Source organism: Triturus cristatus, chromosome 3_2 (genome assembly GCF_964204655.1).
Source record: "Triturus cristatus chromosome 3_2, aTriCri1.1, whole genome shotgun sequence".
NCBI lineage: Eukaryota > Metazoa > Chordata > Amphibia > Caudata > Salamandridae > Triturus > Triturus cristatus.
Genome location: NC_140584.1, coordinates 1,226,709,180 through 1,226,727,856, shown reverse-complemented (window position 1 = coordinate 1,226,727,856; position 18,677 = coordinate 1,226,709,180). Strand labels below are relative to the sequence as shown.

The 18,677-nt window shown below is 41.4% G+C and overlaps 2 protein-coding genes across 4 annotated transcripts in view; both read left to right on the top strand.

The window, feature by feature from the left end:
* Positions 1–18,677, top strand: part of LOC146859519 (CD5 antigen-like) — a 1,224,668-nt gene that overhangs the window by 136,473 nt on the left and 1,069,518 nt on the right. The window lies entirely within an intron of this gene.
* The window catches only part of LOC146859523 (uncharacterized), a 70,549-nt gene that overhangs the window by 18,506 nt on the left and 33,366 nt on the right, over positions 1–18,677 (top strand). The window contains exons 1-2 of one of the 2 annotated variants that reach the window (XR_014980132.1): positions 3,714–3,854; positions 10,158–10,819. Coding sequence is in view for 1 of the 2 variants with exons in the window: in XM_085650230.1 (XP_085506356.1) it covers positions 3,714–3,854 (141 nt within the window). In the remaining variant the exon portion in view is untranslated. Of the gene's footprint in view, positions 1–3,713; positions 3,855–10,157; positions 10,820–18,677 lie in introns of those variants that run through there. The other variant, XM_085650230.1, reaches the window with a different exon arrangement.

Sequence of the window (18,677 nt, the reverse complement as noted above, 5' to 3'; positions counted from 1 at the left end):
GTGTGTGACTGTTAAATTACTCTGTCCATGGAAGTAGGGAGAATTTGTATGCTCTGATCTGCAGCAGTTTTCTGGTAGCAGTAGGATGGTTTGATTATTGTCTTGATCTGATAAGATTGCTTATATAGATTTTTGGATCCATTGGTTTATTGATTATTGATGTTGATATATGTATTAACACTATATGTTGAAGTTGTTGTATTGAGTTTTATGTAGTCTGTACGGCTTCTGGAATGTTGGGAGCTGGTGACGATTCAGTAGTAGGGCAGAGGGAATTGTGTGCTGCTCTCGGGAAAGACAGGATTGTTGGAATTACCTGTATGTATGCAGGAAAAGCGTGTGACAATTGAAGTTGCACGTCACATTGTCTGGGTTCGGAATCAGTGACATCGTCGTGTGTTACTATTAGAGATATTTTCAGTATAAAAGTGTGCGTATGGTAGCGAAGGTTATCTGTGAAACTCTGGTTTAAGTCCCAGGGATCCGTAAGGATTGCCGTTAAAGCTTATCACTGGAGAGGTAATAGGTATTCTCTGAGCTTGTCAGAAGGACTGGGCAGAGGTAAAGGCTGCTTGGTTAACGTGTGTAATAATTCTGTAGTGGAACAGACTGTTCGCTGTTCTCGGGAAGGGCAGGATTCTGTGTGGATGTACTACATTTTCTGGTGTGAAAGTGTATGAATGTATGAGCATTCAGTTGATTGTAAAACTCTTTAGAGCATTCTAGGAGGAAACAGTTAATGGATGTATGTTAGAAGGGCAGAGTAGAGGGATGAGCTACTGTGTCAACAAAAGTAATAATTCCGTAGTGGAGCAGAGGTAAGCACTGTTCTTGAGAAAAACGGGATTCTTGTGAGAAAGATTTTTCTTTACTATTCTGTGGTTAGCGAAGCAGACAATGGAGATGTTTTAATGTTGTAACTAATAGATTTGTAGAATCTGACACGGAGTCTACTGAAAAGGGTTTTGTAAAGGAGGGGTAGACGAGTGACAGGAGACAGGAGCAGAAGCGACTGCAGCGACTGCTGACGTCAGAAAGACCGCGCTGTGATTGGACAGTGGGTTGGGACAGTGCTCGCGTTGTGATTCGTGCGTTGGTGTGAGCCGCGCAGGGATTGGAAGGAGTCACCCTATATTCTTGTGACATAGACGCTCCAGGATTGGTGCGTTAGTGTGAGTCGCACTATTATTGGACAAAATATCGTACAGTTGAGGAAAGGACTAGAGGATTGTGATACTTGTGAAAATGTATTACCAAACGGAGGAAAAGAAGAGAAAATCATTGTTTAGTAAAATAAAAAGATGGTTTGACAAGGATAAGGATGTAAAAACCAGAGAAGGTGAACTGTTACCTCCGACAAGAACCCCAGCATCCTTCATGGTTGCGAAATATGGGTATCATACTTGTATTTGGTTAGACAACTGGGCTAAGTACACTAGGGAGGATGGTGTTTTAGCTTTCCCGGAACATGGTTCATTTAATTTGGCCGTGTTGAGAAATTTACGGGAGAAAATGATGTGTCTAGAGCCTAGACCAAGGCCGACACAGTTCGAGGCATTGGTAGAATGGGAAGATGAGGTGCATGAGCGAGAAAAACAGAGAAGTGGAAATTAGTACAGATATATGTTCGGGAGGAAATATGATCGTGAAACTCATCATGATCGAATGAGGAGATGGCGAGATGCTAGTATGACAGAGGGATTATATCCTATGAGAACTGTTGAAGAGACAGAAGAAGAGAGGAAAGGTGCAGGGAAAATACCTGATGCAGAATTGAGAAGGTATGGGGCTAATGATTATGAAGACGAGGTCTTGGATGATATGCTCTATAAGAGACCACCTCCATATAGACCAGAACAAGAAGTGAGGACACCAGTTGCTACTCCTATTAGAGAAACTTTGAAGATCATTAAAACAGAGGTTGTGACTCCTGATCTGAAAAGTGGTAGCTCTTTCACGGAAAGGGAGAGAGAGGAGGAGCGAGAGAGAGAGAGTGCAATTGGGAGTGAGAGAACAAGAGAGTTAGCAAAAACGACATCTGAGCTGACTGAGAAAATTAGATAGTTAACAAGGAATCTAGAAGCTGTTACAGTGCCCGTAACCATAGGTCCGGTTGTGCCTATTTTTGATAAACAAAGGATGGGTGAAAATGGTTTGACGGTTCCTTTCGTAGGAAATGGTTTGGTTAATTCTTCAGAAGAGTCTGGAATGAGGATGGAAGAAAATCATTTAAAACAGCTGAGACATGACACATGTGTTGGAGAGTTAAATGTACAGCCTAATTCAGGATTGAATACTGGTTGTTTAGGAGGATCGATTTTGGAACCACAGAGGGTTACCGAAAAAGCGATTACAGTGAAAAAGTCTACAGAAATAACGGCTGAGGATTTGAATGATTGGTTGAAAGTTCTTCAGAAGAAGGATAAAGATTCACAAGCAATTGATGTAGCCAGGTTACGCATAGAAATGGAGGAACTTATAGCGGGAACAATTCCTATAGAAATGTTGAAGAATCATCATGATGGAGAGTTGTTATTTATGTGCAAAAGTATTACCTGGAGGGCTAAGAGTACACATAACAGGTTAAAAGGAATAGCGAGTGAATTGGGAGTTGACATGGATAAGGTGAAAGTTTTGCAGAAACCTACAGGGTAGATTTCACCGACAAGGATATTGAGAATTTAAATGGTGCTAGCAGAACAGGACAGATTAAGGAAATGATTGCCTTATTGCGAAAATGGGGTGATGTTGAAAAGTGGAAGGATAGGTGGTACAAGAAAAGGGAAGATTCAGTGGAAAGGACTTACTCAGCATTTCCCATGAGAGAAAAAGAAAAAACAGTGGATGATTATCCAATGAGAGAAATTCCTGGAGGAGGATATGTTCATGTTCCATGGACAAGACAGGATATTTTATCATTTATGAATGATTTCCCTCGACTGAGAGAAAAGCCCGTCGAGTGGTAGAGGCAGGTAGACAGGTTTGTGAAATTGTCAAAAGTGCTGTGGATTGATCTGAATAGTCTGTTTGATATAATTGTTCCAGCAGACTTGTGGGCAGAATGTAAAATAGTTATAGATTGGCCTACTAAGGAATACCCAAGAGATTCAAGGACAGGAGCACCAGACCCAGAGGTTATGAAAAAATATGATCAGGTTATTGTATTTTTGAAGAATAAAGTACCTCCTAGAGAGACAGATTGGGTTAAGATAGATCGAACACATCAGGAAGCAAAAGAATCAGTTCATGCTTTTTATGAAAGGTTGATACTGGCTTTTAAACAGTTCAGTGGAGATGAGCACCTGGGTGACAAAGATTTGAGTCATTTTGTATACAGGTTTGTATATGGCTTGAGACCTGAGATCAGTGAAAGGATACGTGAGCATACAGTCGACTGGCAGAGTAAGAAGATTGATGAAATCTTGAGACATGCAGAGTACTTTAGTGATGAAATTGAGGCAAAACAAAGAAAGCTGAAAGAAAAAGCAATGTGGGCACAGGTGAAAGTGGCAGAAAGACAAGAAGAACAGCTGGTGGAACAAGCAATTAATCCAGGAAATAGGCCCAGATATGGCACAGGAAAAGGAAAAGGGAACTTAGAGGAGGCTAAGAAACGTTTCCCTTGTCAACACTGTGGACAATTGGGGCACTGGAGATCTGAGTGTGTGAATCCGCCATTAGTGAGTAATGAGAATAAATCATTGAATCAACAGGTGCAGAACGAGGGGTGTAATAACCAGCAGCAACAGCAGAAGGTGGTCAGACAGCAGAGTCAAGAGCCGAAGCCGCCTTTGCCGCGGAATAGAGGGTTCCAAAGGTATAGCAAGGACTCTGGATTCTACAATGAAGAGCAGGTAAACAAACCGAGACGTATAGATCCAGTACAGCAATACTGGTTGAAAAATGAGGGGAGTGAGTCTGAAGGGGACTACTGACGGTGCCGAAGAGAGGAGGAAGAGTGCATACTTGGTGCAACTCTAGAAATAGACCAGGCAGGACCATTTGTAGATGAGAAAATAAATGGGGAGATGTTACTTTTTTGGTAGACACAGGAGCTACAAGATCAACTGTCAGGTCAGCAGATATTAGAAATCTTCCTCTCTCAGACGAAGCAATCCAAGTGGTTGGTGTAGCTAATACACAGATTAAGACTCGTCTTACTGAACCAGTAAGGGTAAGAATAGGGAAATTCTCAGACATGCACAGATTTGTGGTCTGTGACACTAGTCCAGTGAACTTGTTAGGTAGGGACTTGTTGTGCAAGATGAATTGTACAATTTTTTGTACTCCGGATGGAATAGCTTTTGAGACACCGGAAGAGGATGTCTTGTACAGGATGACTCTAGACAATAGAGAAAGTGAGATTGTTGGGACATATGCTGTGTTTAATCCAGATGATTTACCTCAAGAGTTGAGACACACAGTAAAAACAGCAGTTTGGGATTTTACTGGAGAAGATGTGGGATTAATGAATAATGTAGATCCAGTGAAAATTGCAGTGAAAGAGGGGATTGTTTATCCTAATATCCCACAGTACAGATTGACGCCAGAAATTATTGAGGGAATAACTCCTATAATTGACAAAATGATTCAGCAGGGTGTTTTGAGAGAGATATTAAGTAGCCCGTGTAATTCACCAATAATGGGGCTGAAAAAACCTAATGGTAAATTCAGGATTGTACAGGATTTGAGAAAAATTAACAAAATTGTGGTAGCATGTTGTCCCATTGTGCCAAATCCATCAGTGATTTTGTATCAGATTCCTCATGATGCTGAATGGTACACGGTGATTGATTTGTGTCATGCTTTCTTTTCAATTCCATTGCATCATGACAGCCAGCCAATTTTTGCATTTAGGTTTGGACAGCGTATTTTGGCATGGTGTCGTATCCCACAGGGGTATACAGAGAGTCCTTCAATATTTAATCAGTTGTTAAAGAAATCTCTGGAAAGTTTGATAATGCCTGAAAACTCAGTTTTGGTACAATATATCAATGACCTACTTGTGGCATCGAAGACACGTGAAGCTTGTGAAGTAGATACCATAGCTTTACTGAATCACTTGGCTGATGGAGGGTTAAAGGTATCTCCAGCCAAATTGCAATTTTGCAAGAAAGAAGTACATTATCTTGGACACAATATTGAAAAAGGTCTGAGAAAAGTGACCGATGACAGGATCAAAATCATCAGAGGGATGAGAGCTCCTATGACCCAGAGAGAAGTGAGGATGTTTTTGGGAATGGTGGGTTATTGTCGTCAGTGGATTAGTAATTTCTCCCTGATAGCAAAGCCACTGATCAAATTGACCAAAAGTGAGGTGAGAGATCCATTGGAATTAGATGCAGAACAAATGGCAGCATTTGTAGAATTAAAAAGCAGAATGTGTGATGCTCCTGCATTGGGAATGCCAGACTATGAGAAAGAGTTCGAGTTGTATTGTAGTGAGAGAAATGGATGTGCACTTTCAGTGTTAATCCAGAAACATGGCCAGCTGAGAAGGCCTATTGCGTACTTTTCATCAACACTTGACCCAGTAGCTGTGGGTTTACCAGGTTGCCTGAAAGCAGTAGCTGCTACATGCCGAAGCTTGGAACAGAGTGAGGGAATAATAATGGGATATCCTGTAAGGGTATTCGTACCTCATGATGTGGCGATTCTTTTGACCAGAAGCAGAACTCAATACATGTCACATAGTCGGCTGACTAAATATGAGAAAATCATTCTGGGAGCATCAAATGTGACTCTTGAGAGATGTGTGAATGTGAATCCAGCAACACTATTGCCAGACACTGAAAATGTGAGTGTGGGAGATGATGTTGATCATGATTGTTTGGATGTGCTTGATTACTGTACAAAACCGAGACCAGATATAAGAGATCTACCGTTGCCTGAGAGTGATCATGTGTTGTTTGTGGATGGATCATGTCTGAGGACTGATGATGGTGTGTTGAGTGCAGCATATGCAGTGTGCAAGGTTTCAGAGGTTATGGAAGCTTCGTCTTTGAAAGAAGGAACAATTGGAGAGTGACTGTGATGACTGATAGTCAGTATGGATTTGGAGTTGTTCACGACTTTGGCCAGCTTTGGCTACAGAGAGGTTTCCTGACCTCGAGTGGAACTCCTATAAAGAATGCTGAAGTGATTGGAAAATTGCTTGAGGCGATACAGCTGCCTAAAGAATTAGCAGTTGTGAAATGTGCTGCTCATGGACAAGGAGATGATTTTATTACTCTTGGTAATCGTTTCGCAAATGACATAGCACAGTATTGTGCAAAGAATGATAATTCGATTAACAGGGGAAGAGAAAGGGAAATGTCTTTTTGTTCTGTGATGTTTACTAATGTCCTGGAAACATGGGATGAGGTGAAACAGTTGCAGGATGAAGCAGGAGATGAGGAAATGAGAGATTGGATTAAAGCAGGTTGTGCTCCAAGAGAAAAAGATCATGTTTGGATCTATAGAGATGGAAGACTAGTTATGCCGAATAGTATGCTGTCAACAATGGCGAGGATGTATCATGGCCAGGGACACCTGGGGAGGGATGCTATGATTAGGTCCTTTAAACAAACATGGTACAATGCAAAATTCAGATTGATTGCAGAGAGCATTTGTCAAAGATGTTTGATTTGTCAGCAGTTCAATACTGGAAAGAAGACAGTGGTGAGCCTAGGAACAATAGGCAGAGAAGGAGGTCCTTTTACCAGAATGCAGATTGATTTCATTGAAATGCCCCAGGTTAACAGATTGAGGTATGTTTTAGTTGTAGTCTGTTTGTTCTCAAGATGGGTGGAAGCATATCCAACTAGGAGAAATGATGGAATAACAGTAGCAAAGTTGCTGTTGAGAGAGTTGATTCCTAGGTACGGGTTTCCAGTGACAATTGAGTCAGACAGAGGGGGACACTTCTACAATGAGCTCATGGGTTTGATTTGTGAAGCATTGAGCATACAGCAGAAACTACATTGTGCATACAGACCAGAGGCTTCTGGAGTTGTTGAGCAGATGAATGGCACAATCAAAAATAGAATTGGTAAGATGTGTTTAGCCACTGGAACGAAATGGCCTGATGTCTTGCCTCTAGTGTTAATGACTATTAGACCTACTCCAGACAGAACTACTGGATTGAGTCCACATGAAATATTAATGGGACGAGCGATGAGACATGCATTTGTGCCTGTCAACAAGTTAATGACAATAACTGATGACATGGTTTTGGATTACTGTAAAGGCCTGGCTGACGCAGTTCATTCTGTGTTTCACCAGGTTGGAGGAGACGCTACTACACTTGAAAAGAAGCAAGCCCATGATCTGAGTCCAGGTGACTGGGTGAGAATAAAAGTCCACAGAAGAAGAAATTGCTTGGTTCCAAGGTGGGTAAGACCAAGACAAGTCATTTTGACTACTACGACTGCTGTGAAGTGTGCTGGAGTGAAGAACTGGATTCATGCAAGTCATACTCTGAGAGTGCCAAATCCAAAGAATGGGATTGGAAAAGAGTATTTTGAAGAATCGTATTCCAGTGATGATGAAGACACTGAAACAGTGAGAAGAAAAAAGAATCCTGAAAGGGGGGAAGGAGAAAGAGAGTCAGGTGATTCTTTTTTCTTATCAGACGAAGTTTCAAGAGTTTCAAGAGGAGCATTGCAAACCTCAGAAGTAAGATCAGATTCTGGAAGAGTGCCTGGAGTTTCAACGAGCAGAGAAAAGAATGGTTCCACAGAGACTATTGCTGAGATAAATGAGGAGGTTGAAAGAGATCCACCTGAGATTGCTCCTGAAGAAGTAGGGTCAGAAGAAGATAGAGAGGGACAGACTGCGGAAGACCCCCGAGGAGTTGTAGGGAACATTCCTGATAAGCTAGGTGAAGGGACAAGTAGACAGCAAGAAGATTGCGTGCCGGAGACCCGAGGAGGGACAGAAGTAGGGAAATCTCAAGTGGTGGAGAAGAAGAAGTCTGTGGAGCAAAAGAAAATTGTAGTTGAACCAGAGGCAAATGAAACAGAATCAGATGAAAATGAGAATGATGTTTCAGAGGGTCGAGTTCTGAGGAAAAGAACTTGGATTGGAGAGAGAAACAAACGAGAAGTGAAACAGAAAAGGAGTGTAAAAGGAGACCTTTGACCTAACAAGATAAAGAGGCTAAGGTATCGACTGACACGAGTGAAGTCATCAAAAGCTGAACAAAAGAAATCAAAAGAACCAGAGGAGATCAAAAGAATAATGTAATGTAATGTACATTTATTTTTGTAAAGTGCGACTTACACTCCAAGGAGCATCATGGCGCTGACCACTCGTGTCAGGGAGGTGTTTGGCTAGGGAGCAGGTGAGGCACCAATAGGACTGTGTCTGGTGTCTCTAAAGGTAGAGTTAGATTAGGGCTAAAGAGGCTGCGTCTGTGAGTTTGAAAATCCCAACCAAAAGTACAGGTCACCGGAATGGACATATGTGGCACTGCCTGAAGAAGAAGAAGAAGTGGCAGAGAGTCAAGTCAATCCGGAGGGGATCTTGAGAAAAGTGGTTGAGGAAGAAGAGAAATCTGTTGGAATCCTAAAAGTTATTCTGACTGACATTGGAGAAGAGTCGGATGCTCAGGATATTGAAGATTTGATACAATTTGATGTTGCTGAAGAAGAAGTGAAAAGTGACAAGAATCCAAATTGAGTGAACTGAAGGAATCACTTGGAGAAAAGTGAAGGAGAAATTCAGTGAATGCTTGCTGCTCTAGAAGTTCAAGTAGTGGAGTAGTAGAGGCTAAATCAAAAGACACAGTCAAAGTAATAACATGGCTAACACTGAGAATAATAAAAGTAGATGTACCTTTATGAAAAGATGGTGCAGAATGTGCTGCTGCCGTACAGGATTATTAATGCTATTATGGGGTATGCTTGCTTTGTTAGTTACTTTTAGAGTTACAATAGACACTTTAGGAGTATATACTGAGAACATGACTAATGTAGGGAAGAGTTCACAAAGAATAGTGCCAACTAGAATTAGTAATATATACTTACACAAAGATAGGTCAATTAATGATTTTTCTAGTAATGTTTTTTCAAAATTATTGTATGAATACGTGAAGACAATGGAAGTAAGGGATTGCTACGTTTGTATGCAGTTGCCTGCATCCGTTTCAGAAGGTGTTACTTATCACCATCTTCCAGCCACGTATGGGATTTCATGTAGTGTGCTGATTAGTGTTTTTTATCTTTTAGGGAAAATAGATTATGAGATGTCTAACAAGAATAATATTTTTGGGCAATTACCTATGAATAAGAAACTAAATCCTGCTAAAGAAGCTAACATTTTAGGTGAGATTTTTATTGAAACAGAAGAATTAACAATAGATTACATTTTTAGAAACAATTTAACTTGTAGTTTGAAGGAAGAGGAAAAAAGAAGATAATGAGAGAAAATATTGAAAAGAAACAAAAGAGGTCAAAGAGAGACCCACGAGAAATAGAACTGGAAGAATTTAGGGAGAGTGTGTATTTGGAATCAAAGAAAGATGATGAGAGAGAATCTGGTGTGTAGTGCTTTGAAAAGACATTTCCAATTTCTCCTAAAAATGGGGCTAAATATTTTTTTTGGGTTGGTTTTTGTGGTGATAATATATCACCAAAGGGGGGATTGCTGGAGCAGGGTTTTCTGTCAAAATCCGAACATCAGCTTATGTTTATTTGTCGTAATTAAAATTACTAATAACTGATTTACTAGATATTAAATTTGTTAGCGTTTAATTAATCAACTTTACTAATGAAAAGAATTACACGTGGGAATGCATTTATGTTGCTTTATTAATACGTGTACTAAGTTAGAGAGTGAATTAATTAAATGTGCATGATTAAATGTGCTGTCAGTTATTTGTCTAAATGAAACGCTATTAAATAACGTGCTTTTTAACCCCTTCGACGCTTATGATGGAACGGTTCCGTCATGCACGTCGGTTGGGCTGTGCTTATGACGGAACCGTTCCGTCATGGCCCCGCCCGCGCTCAGAACCTTCAGCACCGCGCGGGAATCCGCGCAGCGCTGAAGGGGTTAATGCTTCTTTATGTTGTAAATGGCTAGATAATTACATACACATAAGGGTATTAGTGGGAATTAACACTGTATAATCATTATGATGTAGTAACGTTGTTTTTGTGTTTCTTTTAATTAAGATGGTCTGTTTTGGCCTACATAAAGATGGCTGATATTTACAGCCTGCGTTGGAGTTGCTGACATTTGGAGAGAGACTTCGCTGAAAATGGTTGAAAACCACCTGACCTCAGCCTCTGTCTGTATTAAAAGTTTCCGTGAGGACAGCAGCTCTGGGCTTGATTCCAAATGCCCTTGGAGGAGAATAAGACCACAATGAACAAAGATACTTTTGCGGTGGCTTCGCTATGATTCCGAGGAGGCACATTTGTGAAAGATACATTTTTAGTTTTAGCTTCCTTCTTCCGTGTTTTTATTTTTGTGATTTTTCTGAACGGAGATTTTTGAATGTTACTAAATTGACATCCTTTCCTGCTCGCTCTGCTCAATGGCTTAACGGACGTTTAGAATTTGTTTGTTACTTTTATTTTGTAAGTTTCAGTATAAATATTACAAGACTAGAGAGGGTGTTGTTGCTTTTGCGTGCATTTCTTCCTGAACCTATGCCTGAGAGGATCTGCGCTGAATAAAGAGGACGGCGACTCGGGAGACTTTTCTGAGAGATCGGTCCTGACCTAAATATGACATTTAGCTAGAATCGGTAAATATGAGAATAACATAATAATGATTTTGCTATTGATTGATTTCCATTTGAACTAATTTTAGATAAATAATCCATTGCTTGAATACGTTGTTGGTCGTTATTTCTTTGTCATTTATTGAGTTTCAAATGCACTTTTATTGATTAATATCAAGACTTAAGACAAGATCATTTGGTCACATTGGCCTCAGTTTAGATACAGATCATTTAGGATTTCTCTCTTGTATATTCATCGTGGATAGAGTAATAGAGTGGTTGTCGGAGTGATGGGCCCTAGCGTATGATGAGTGTATGTGCGTGTGACTGTTAAATTACTCTGTCCATGGAAGTAGGGAGAATTTGTATGCTCTGATCTGCAGCAACAGAAGGCAGGCCCATGGGAGGGATCATGAATAGTGGATGGAATGTGTATGAGGAGATCAATTAATCCTATGGGGCAGAAAGTTCAGATTGCTAAAACTGTTTCTTCAATCACTAATTTCGTTGCCAGTATGATTGGAGTAGTAGAAAGGGATACCTTTACTCACCATCCAAAAAGTGAAAGTTGTCCCACCCTGTAAATGACATGATCATTGACTGGGACTTCTGGTCCCCTGGGGGTACCGCCCCGGAACTGACGGAGGGGTCATGTGTCCCTGGGGTGGGATCACATAGGGGCGGAGCCATGCAGGAGACCTCAGCGAACCAGAAACCATGAGGAACCTGTGGCCATAATGTGATGCAGAGGTGTGCGCCCCTTTTTGGAGTGATTAGAATGCATATTAGGCAATCTTAAGCCACATGAACAGCAACCAGGAGCCCATCTACAGAAAGATAGACACTTATCAATATGAAGAGATACAGCCCCCTCATCAAAAGGACAGCATCGGTTGGCAGCCAGGCCACTCTTGATAGACAGTATCATAGCCTAACATCTGTGGTATTGGACGAGAATGTGCAAGAGGAAGCTCCTTTCACAAGGACCTCGGCCATTGGATGGAAGTACACGGTCTCAAGGATTGGTCTCAGCTGGTATCCCCGATGAAGGTTGACACCAGCTGCAATGAGGCCTTGAGTAACATCGTAAATACTGTAAACAATTTCTTTGACTTGAAAGAAGCTGAAGAATCTATAGTTCATCCTACTGCACCCCTCTATGAAGATATAGGATTTTTGAAGGAGCCTGCTCCCAAGGAGGTCATCGTGCAACAACCAGACGCAATCTCTGAGTCCGGTGATGCTTCAATGGACCTGTGCGACTCTCAAGATTATCAGAACAGCCGCTGAGTGCTGTGAAAATGACCAGATTAGTAAAAACATTATAGACACTTTTTTTTTTAGCCAATTGAAGCAGTATAGGGTGTCTTTTACAAGGAAGAGTTACAAAAGGTAGCTGACCATCCGTAGAGGGTGTACAGGGTTGAAAGGATTCTGAAAAGGAAAGGTAGCGGGGATAACAGACAGACATTTGTCAAAAGGAGGGAATGGCCTGAGTAATTTAACAGTTGGGTGCCCGCCAGCTCCCTGCAAGGTGTGTTAGTACAGGACGGTCTCACCGCACAGGTCCAGATGGAGACTGCTCCCTTTTATATTACCCTACCGTCCAACGCCTCTAAGGACATGTCCCCAGACAACCACATTTCTAGCTGCACCTTGCAATAGCTAAACCTGTGGACCTGAATTAGGATTGGGTGGTAGCCCTACAGAGATCCAGGACCCAAGAACATGGAAAACATTTACAGCGAACAAGCCCAAGTTTAACATTAAGCCCGAACAGGACCCTTTGAACATACACGCCGTCTATCGACCCGGTTATTACCCATCCATAGTCAGCATTGAAATGTATACAAATACTCATCTGATGTTCAATAACGTTATAAGGATGGTATTTCTTAAATCTCCAAATCGCAATACCGTGTTTAGCTATGCTGGTAAATTAAGAAGGGTTTTAGGTACCGTGCAACAAATAAAAAGCTAGGTCGAACTGGATCCTACGTGCCCCGATATTAACGGGGGATTCTATATACTCAACGTATCTAGTGATATTGTAGAGGCACAGAGGATCGGTGATAGTTATTCACCGTTGTTAAGACGGGTCCAGGTGAAGGGCATAAATTATACAGTGGTAAATATTCAATTTAACAAGGCTGACTATGTTGCAATTTCAAAAAAGCTTTTGACACTATTTCAATCACGATCTTCGGTGACCAAATTGACCTGGTGTCCTTTAAATATGGGAAAGTTGTTGTTAAGCTTCTATTAAGAAGGTATCATGGTGGTTGTGAAAACATATGATGACGATATTATGTACAGGACTAATAGAGAAATCAGGCCAGAGAGGGAGGGCCACTGTGCTTTCAAGGGCACAACCGACGCAGCAAGGGCGGCTCCTCCACTAGGGCGGAGGGCGTCGCCCCACTGATTTCTCTCAGTGTGAGAAGCAGAAACATAAAATGGTAATATCTTTCAGTTGTTACCATTTTATGTTTGGTTGCAGGTGGGTGGGCGGGGCCGGGCAGGGGAGGAGAGGTGCCCACTCCTGAATGTAAAAAGTCTCTTTGGTTGGCCCTTGCGCACTCTGCCATTCTTCATGCAGACTGCAATACAGCCTGCATAGAGAACATCCCTCCCATAAGCCCCTGGCTGGACGGCATCCCCACCAATCACAATGCTGCTTGCAGCATTGTAATTGGCTAAGGGAAGGGAGCCTGGCTGCCTACTTCCTGTTCCTGCCGGAGGCAGCAGAGCAGGCGGGCATGAGCAGAGAAGATGCTGGACCCAGCTGGCATAAAGATATGTTTATTTTAAAAAAAAGAAAAATTAAACCCGCCCCCTGTATGAACTCCCTGTGCGACCCTCCCACATTCCCCACCCGCGACCCATTTTTATGGCGGTGTTGTAAAAAGCAGCTAAAATGTCGATTATCTAAATTATAGTAGCGATGCCCTAGACACGCAGCTTTCAGCCGGCCTCTTCTACAATGATACATACGCGCAGTTGGAAGACAAGGAAATGGACATTGACTATCAAGGTTTTGTAAAAAGACCAAATTTCGCCGCAGACAGTCCTCCGAGGGGCATATACATTCAGACCTCTTCTTTTAAGATAAACTGCTCGTCAATGGTATTGGTCTTAAGATCAAACTTAACCGCAACAAGGACTCGTCTCTTCAGTGTGGATGCGGTCCAGTATCAACTGGAAATAATCTCCACAAACCTGTCTGTAAAGAGAGTTAAAGTGTCACCAAGTGTCAGACTAGCTCATGCCAACGCTTTTCAAATATTGAACACCAAGTGCCCCATTGAAAGTGTAGCTCTGAAGGTATTCAGCATCCGCACTGTTACCAGATTAACCCAGAAGCAAACTTTATTTCTGGGGCAACTACCCAAACTTATTATCATCGGTTTTGTGGACAAAACCCCTTTTAGCGGTCTCTTTGCCTCAAACCCTTTCAATTTTAAACACTACGACATTAACTACACGGCGCTGGTCCATGTGGGATCTGTGATTCCTGCAAAACCCTCCACACCCAGTTTTGGAACCAACAATTCTATCAGGGAGAATCTTTGTTTGGTTTCGATAACTGTGAAATACTTCGGGAATGTGGGGTGGTATTGTCACGAGAAGGATATGGGTCCAGATACACACTGTTCGTATTCGATCTGACTCCTGACAAGAAAGACGGGGACCATATCACTTTGTCAAAAACAGAACTCTAAAAGCTGAAATACAGTTTGGTCAATCATTGTCTGTGAATGCGAACATGGTTGTAATCTCTGTATTCGAAGGTGTCATTCAGGTCAACCACACCCAGCTGATTTTATTTGACTATCTTTCAAAAATTGTGAAATGGACATGATTTAGATACAGAAGTTCTTAAGCTGTCATAAATACTCTAGGAAATATTTTTTCGTGATTTTTCAAAGCGACAGGTTACCTGGGGAAATAGGGGTAAAAAGATCCCACATGCTTGTCCTTAACACAGATCATAGAACACAGAGGATGGAACACACTGGGGAGCCCTGTTTATGGATATTGACAAGGTCACAGTGCTTGACAGTTCAGCAGAGTTTCTCGAATATAGCATCTATACAAAACCTATATTCAGGTATGTAAAAAAAGCTGCTGCCGGGAGGAATATAACAAGATGAGGGTAGCCATCACATGCGGGGAACACTGTACATATTTTATTAGTAAAATGTCGGAGGGTATATTTGAATGACTTTGTTAACAAAGACTGTATCGTTGTAAAATATGTAAAAGAAAGTGATAGGGCTTTGGAACATGGAATACACAGTTTGTCAAAATTGTAACACCATGTAATGTATATATGTGTAATAGCAGTTGTCAAAAATTGTCAAAAATTATGGAATTTAAAACATGACTTCAGACTTCGCATTTTATTCTGGCACCAACACCATAATTAAAATGCTTTAAAAGATTACAGAATCAGGTTGAATAGTTAGAGGTATTAATTAAACCAGTTCTGCAGTCCAAGTATCATCTGCTATCGGAATGTAGGAAGACAAAGCCACACATGTTATCCATTGCATTCTGGAGAGATATTGATTTGGGGTACGTGAGACCTTTGTCTAGGTGGTACCAATTAGATCCAACAATCCTTTCGAAGCTGCAAATGTACTCAACAGCATATGTGCTGCCCCTGGTATCTTTGACTTATATTTTTTAACAGATCGTCAATAAAGATATCTGAGGTAGGTGCGGGTAGTGCCAGATGTTGAGGCATTACAGAGTTTGATGGCTGTTGTTCAGAGTCAGGCCCATATATAGTCAACCTATTTTGTTTGGTATTTCACTGCTTGTAGTAGTTTAAAAATTTGTTTAGTGAGCTGGAGTAAAGACCCACTTTCTCGTACGGATTTAGATCTCACTTGTTCAAAATTTCTTTCATCTCAGCATCCAGAAGGAGTGTCTAATTTTTCCTTATATCCCAGGTGCCATCCGTAGATGGTACCAGCTGTTGCAACTGTTGTCTAGGCACTAGCTACATCTTTGCGGCATGCTCCATCACTGCCTCAATGGAATACTTGTAATTGCTGGCAAAGCTATGCCCAACAAAGTACCCTATACAACCACCCGGCTGCTTTACCAGTTTCCTCTTGGGAATGAGGGTTGCCCTTTTATTACTGAGCCTCTTGATGAGGTGCTGCTTCTTCTTCAGCCCCCGTAACTGGTGCTCTGATTAAGGGACGTTACCGTTTAGGGTGTTTAGAGCTATTTCTGAAATCATCTGAAGCCTCGCACAGGTTGGCCTTTGTTTGATTGGGGCTGGCTGTAACCAGCATTTTTAGTTGGACTAAATTATGACGTAGACAGCCAGACATGGTCAACACCTTATATTATAAGTTCTAGATTGTGAATGTTAGGAAAAGTCTTTCGCTCATCTTTTTATAGGCTCTGGGCCTGGTCTTAGATGTGTAAGTGATGGGGATATAAGGGAGGAAAATATCAGCCCATAGTCTGTTGTCTACTAGAATTTTTTTTTTAAGTGGACCACCAAGTATCATGGGGTTACTTGGTAGAGTCGTTAAATGCTTCCATGAAAAACTAGGTGTTTCCCGGTCACATCTGTTTACTTATGATTGATATTTGCTGTTTGACATGGGGATTTTTAAATAAAACAAAGTATGAGGTGTTGAGAGCTATAGAATGACTGTTCTTACCGTTGTAAAACAAGTTCTGCACAATGTAGCAATGCTTAGATTGTGATGGTGTGAATATTGGATAAAAGCTTTCTGTAGCTCATGATGATCCCCACCTTCTCAGATAAGGTTGTCTACAATTACCTTTTTTACAAGATTCGTAGGTAACAAGGCATTGTCATTGAGTTTAGGTAGACCTTCTATAAACCTGATATGTTGTAACCTTCGGGATTGTTTAGTGTAAAGATCTTTCCAGCAAGAATAAAGCCACACAATACTGTTAGGGGTTTGGGATAAACTCCGGGGAGCATTTTCCAAGGACTTTTACCGCAGTTTGAGGGACCTGCTAAAATGCAGGAGCCAATTGTTGCGATCTGGTGTCCATAGAGTAGGGGCCCTCCACATATATGTCTTTTAATAACCATACAGCAGTGTTTTGTAGTCCTCAGTCAGGACCCTTTCATCAAACAAAAAAGAATAAGTGCTATGTTGTAATTTCCTACTTTGTTTCGGACCTGACTATACTAGGATGATTACGACTATTGCTTATAATTTTCACGGTCTCCTGTTGCCGAGTATTCATGCATCATGTCCTTTAGACTGTCAAAATTGATTTTCAGGTTATTGTTAACATTTAATTATATGCCTTTGACTTTCAAACATACTGTGCTGTTCGTCGTTTTGTAAGAATATGTTTTGGGCTTAGATAAGATGAATGCAACAATATGCTCATCCTTATCGAGTTTGCTAGTCAAATCGTGGAGATAATCACCTAGCGGAGGGTCTTTATCCCCAATTTTATGCACAAAAATAACTGAGTCAGTATTGTGATACTAACAATGGCCCTGTAGTTTATCCATAACCTTGTAAAGCTCTAAACATGTGTGAGTGGTTGCGAAGCATGCTATGAAGATGTTTATGTTGTTACATGTTGTGGTGCACTCTTTTGTGAATTTACAACTCAAAGCTGTGGTCTCATCATCGTTAAACTCGCAGCTACACCTCGTAAAATGGTGCAAATAGGTACTTAAACAATTCATCAGGATCTGTGATTATGGTCGTGTTTAACGGGTGTGTATGCTGTGTGAAATTTCCCCATAAGGAGTTGAGACAGAGTTTGGTTTACTGTCTTCTGGTGGGGCCGTAACCATACACCCTCGTGAGTGTAGTAGTCATCGATGTACTTTTGCCTTGCATCCTGGCTAGTGCACCATTCTGGATACCCCGATGCCTCCTGTTTGTCTCTGAGAAACAAGTGAATATACTCAGAAAAGAGCTGGTTTGTGGTCCTCTCAAAATGCCAAACTTCGTGCACTCTTCCTAGCCGGTATCCTTTCACTAAGGCTGCCTGTACCTCCATGCCACACTAGGTCCCTGTGAGCATCCTTTGTTTTTCAGTGTGCCTACACTCGGTAGGCTCTTTACTTTCATCACATGTTCTACATAGGGGAACATTAGCTTCCCATCTACTTGGAATGGGAGTACTGGAAAGTGAAGCCACCTTAGAGGGTAGATTTGGCATTTCACTACCCAAAGTATTCGGATATGAGTTTAAAGTCCTTATATATAATGACGGGTGGCCTAAGGGGTATAAGTTCATCTGTTCACAAATAGATACACACTGGTGAAATCATACAAATGTGTTTTCTCACCCTCCCCTATTTCTCTGTATAGCGTTTGTACGACCCCCAAATAAGGCTTTGCGGGGGTCCAAAGGTTCTGGCAACTCTCGACTGTTAATGATAGAGCAGAGTTCCGTATCGGATGTTAGCATATGTAATCATTCATGCTCCCAGATGGATCTCATAACAAAGCCACAGTTTTTAACATATTGGGCCTTCATCAGAGTATGTCTGTGTAGGTGTTCAACTTGGTATCGAACAGTCTGTTAAACTTGTCAGGTTTGTACCAACGAGGACAACCGTGGTAAAAAATGTGTTGTATTCAAAGGAAGTTAGCGCACCCTTAATTACAGCTTAACCATCTAGGTAATAAGGACCCATGCGATATTCACCACCCTGAAAGGCGTGTTGAATGTGTATGCTTCCTTGGCAGACACGCACATGACCCATTGGATAGATGGGGTTCAATAATGTTTCTGGTTACCATTACACAGGTCTGGCGATACTAGAGCGATGCTTTCAGGTCCTAAAAACATGTGTTTGTAGATAGACATACACATGGAAGCCAGCACGATGTTTTGAAAAGGGTCTATGGATTCTATGGATTTTGTCATTTGGGGGTGTTGGGTTTCAAACTCTTTTCCTGTTTAGTCATCTCCATCACAACATCTCTGAAGA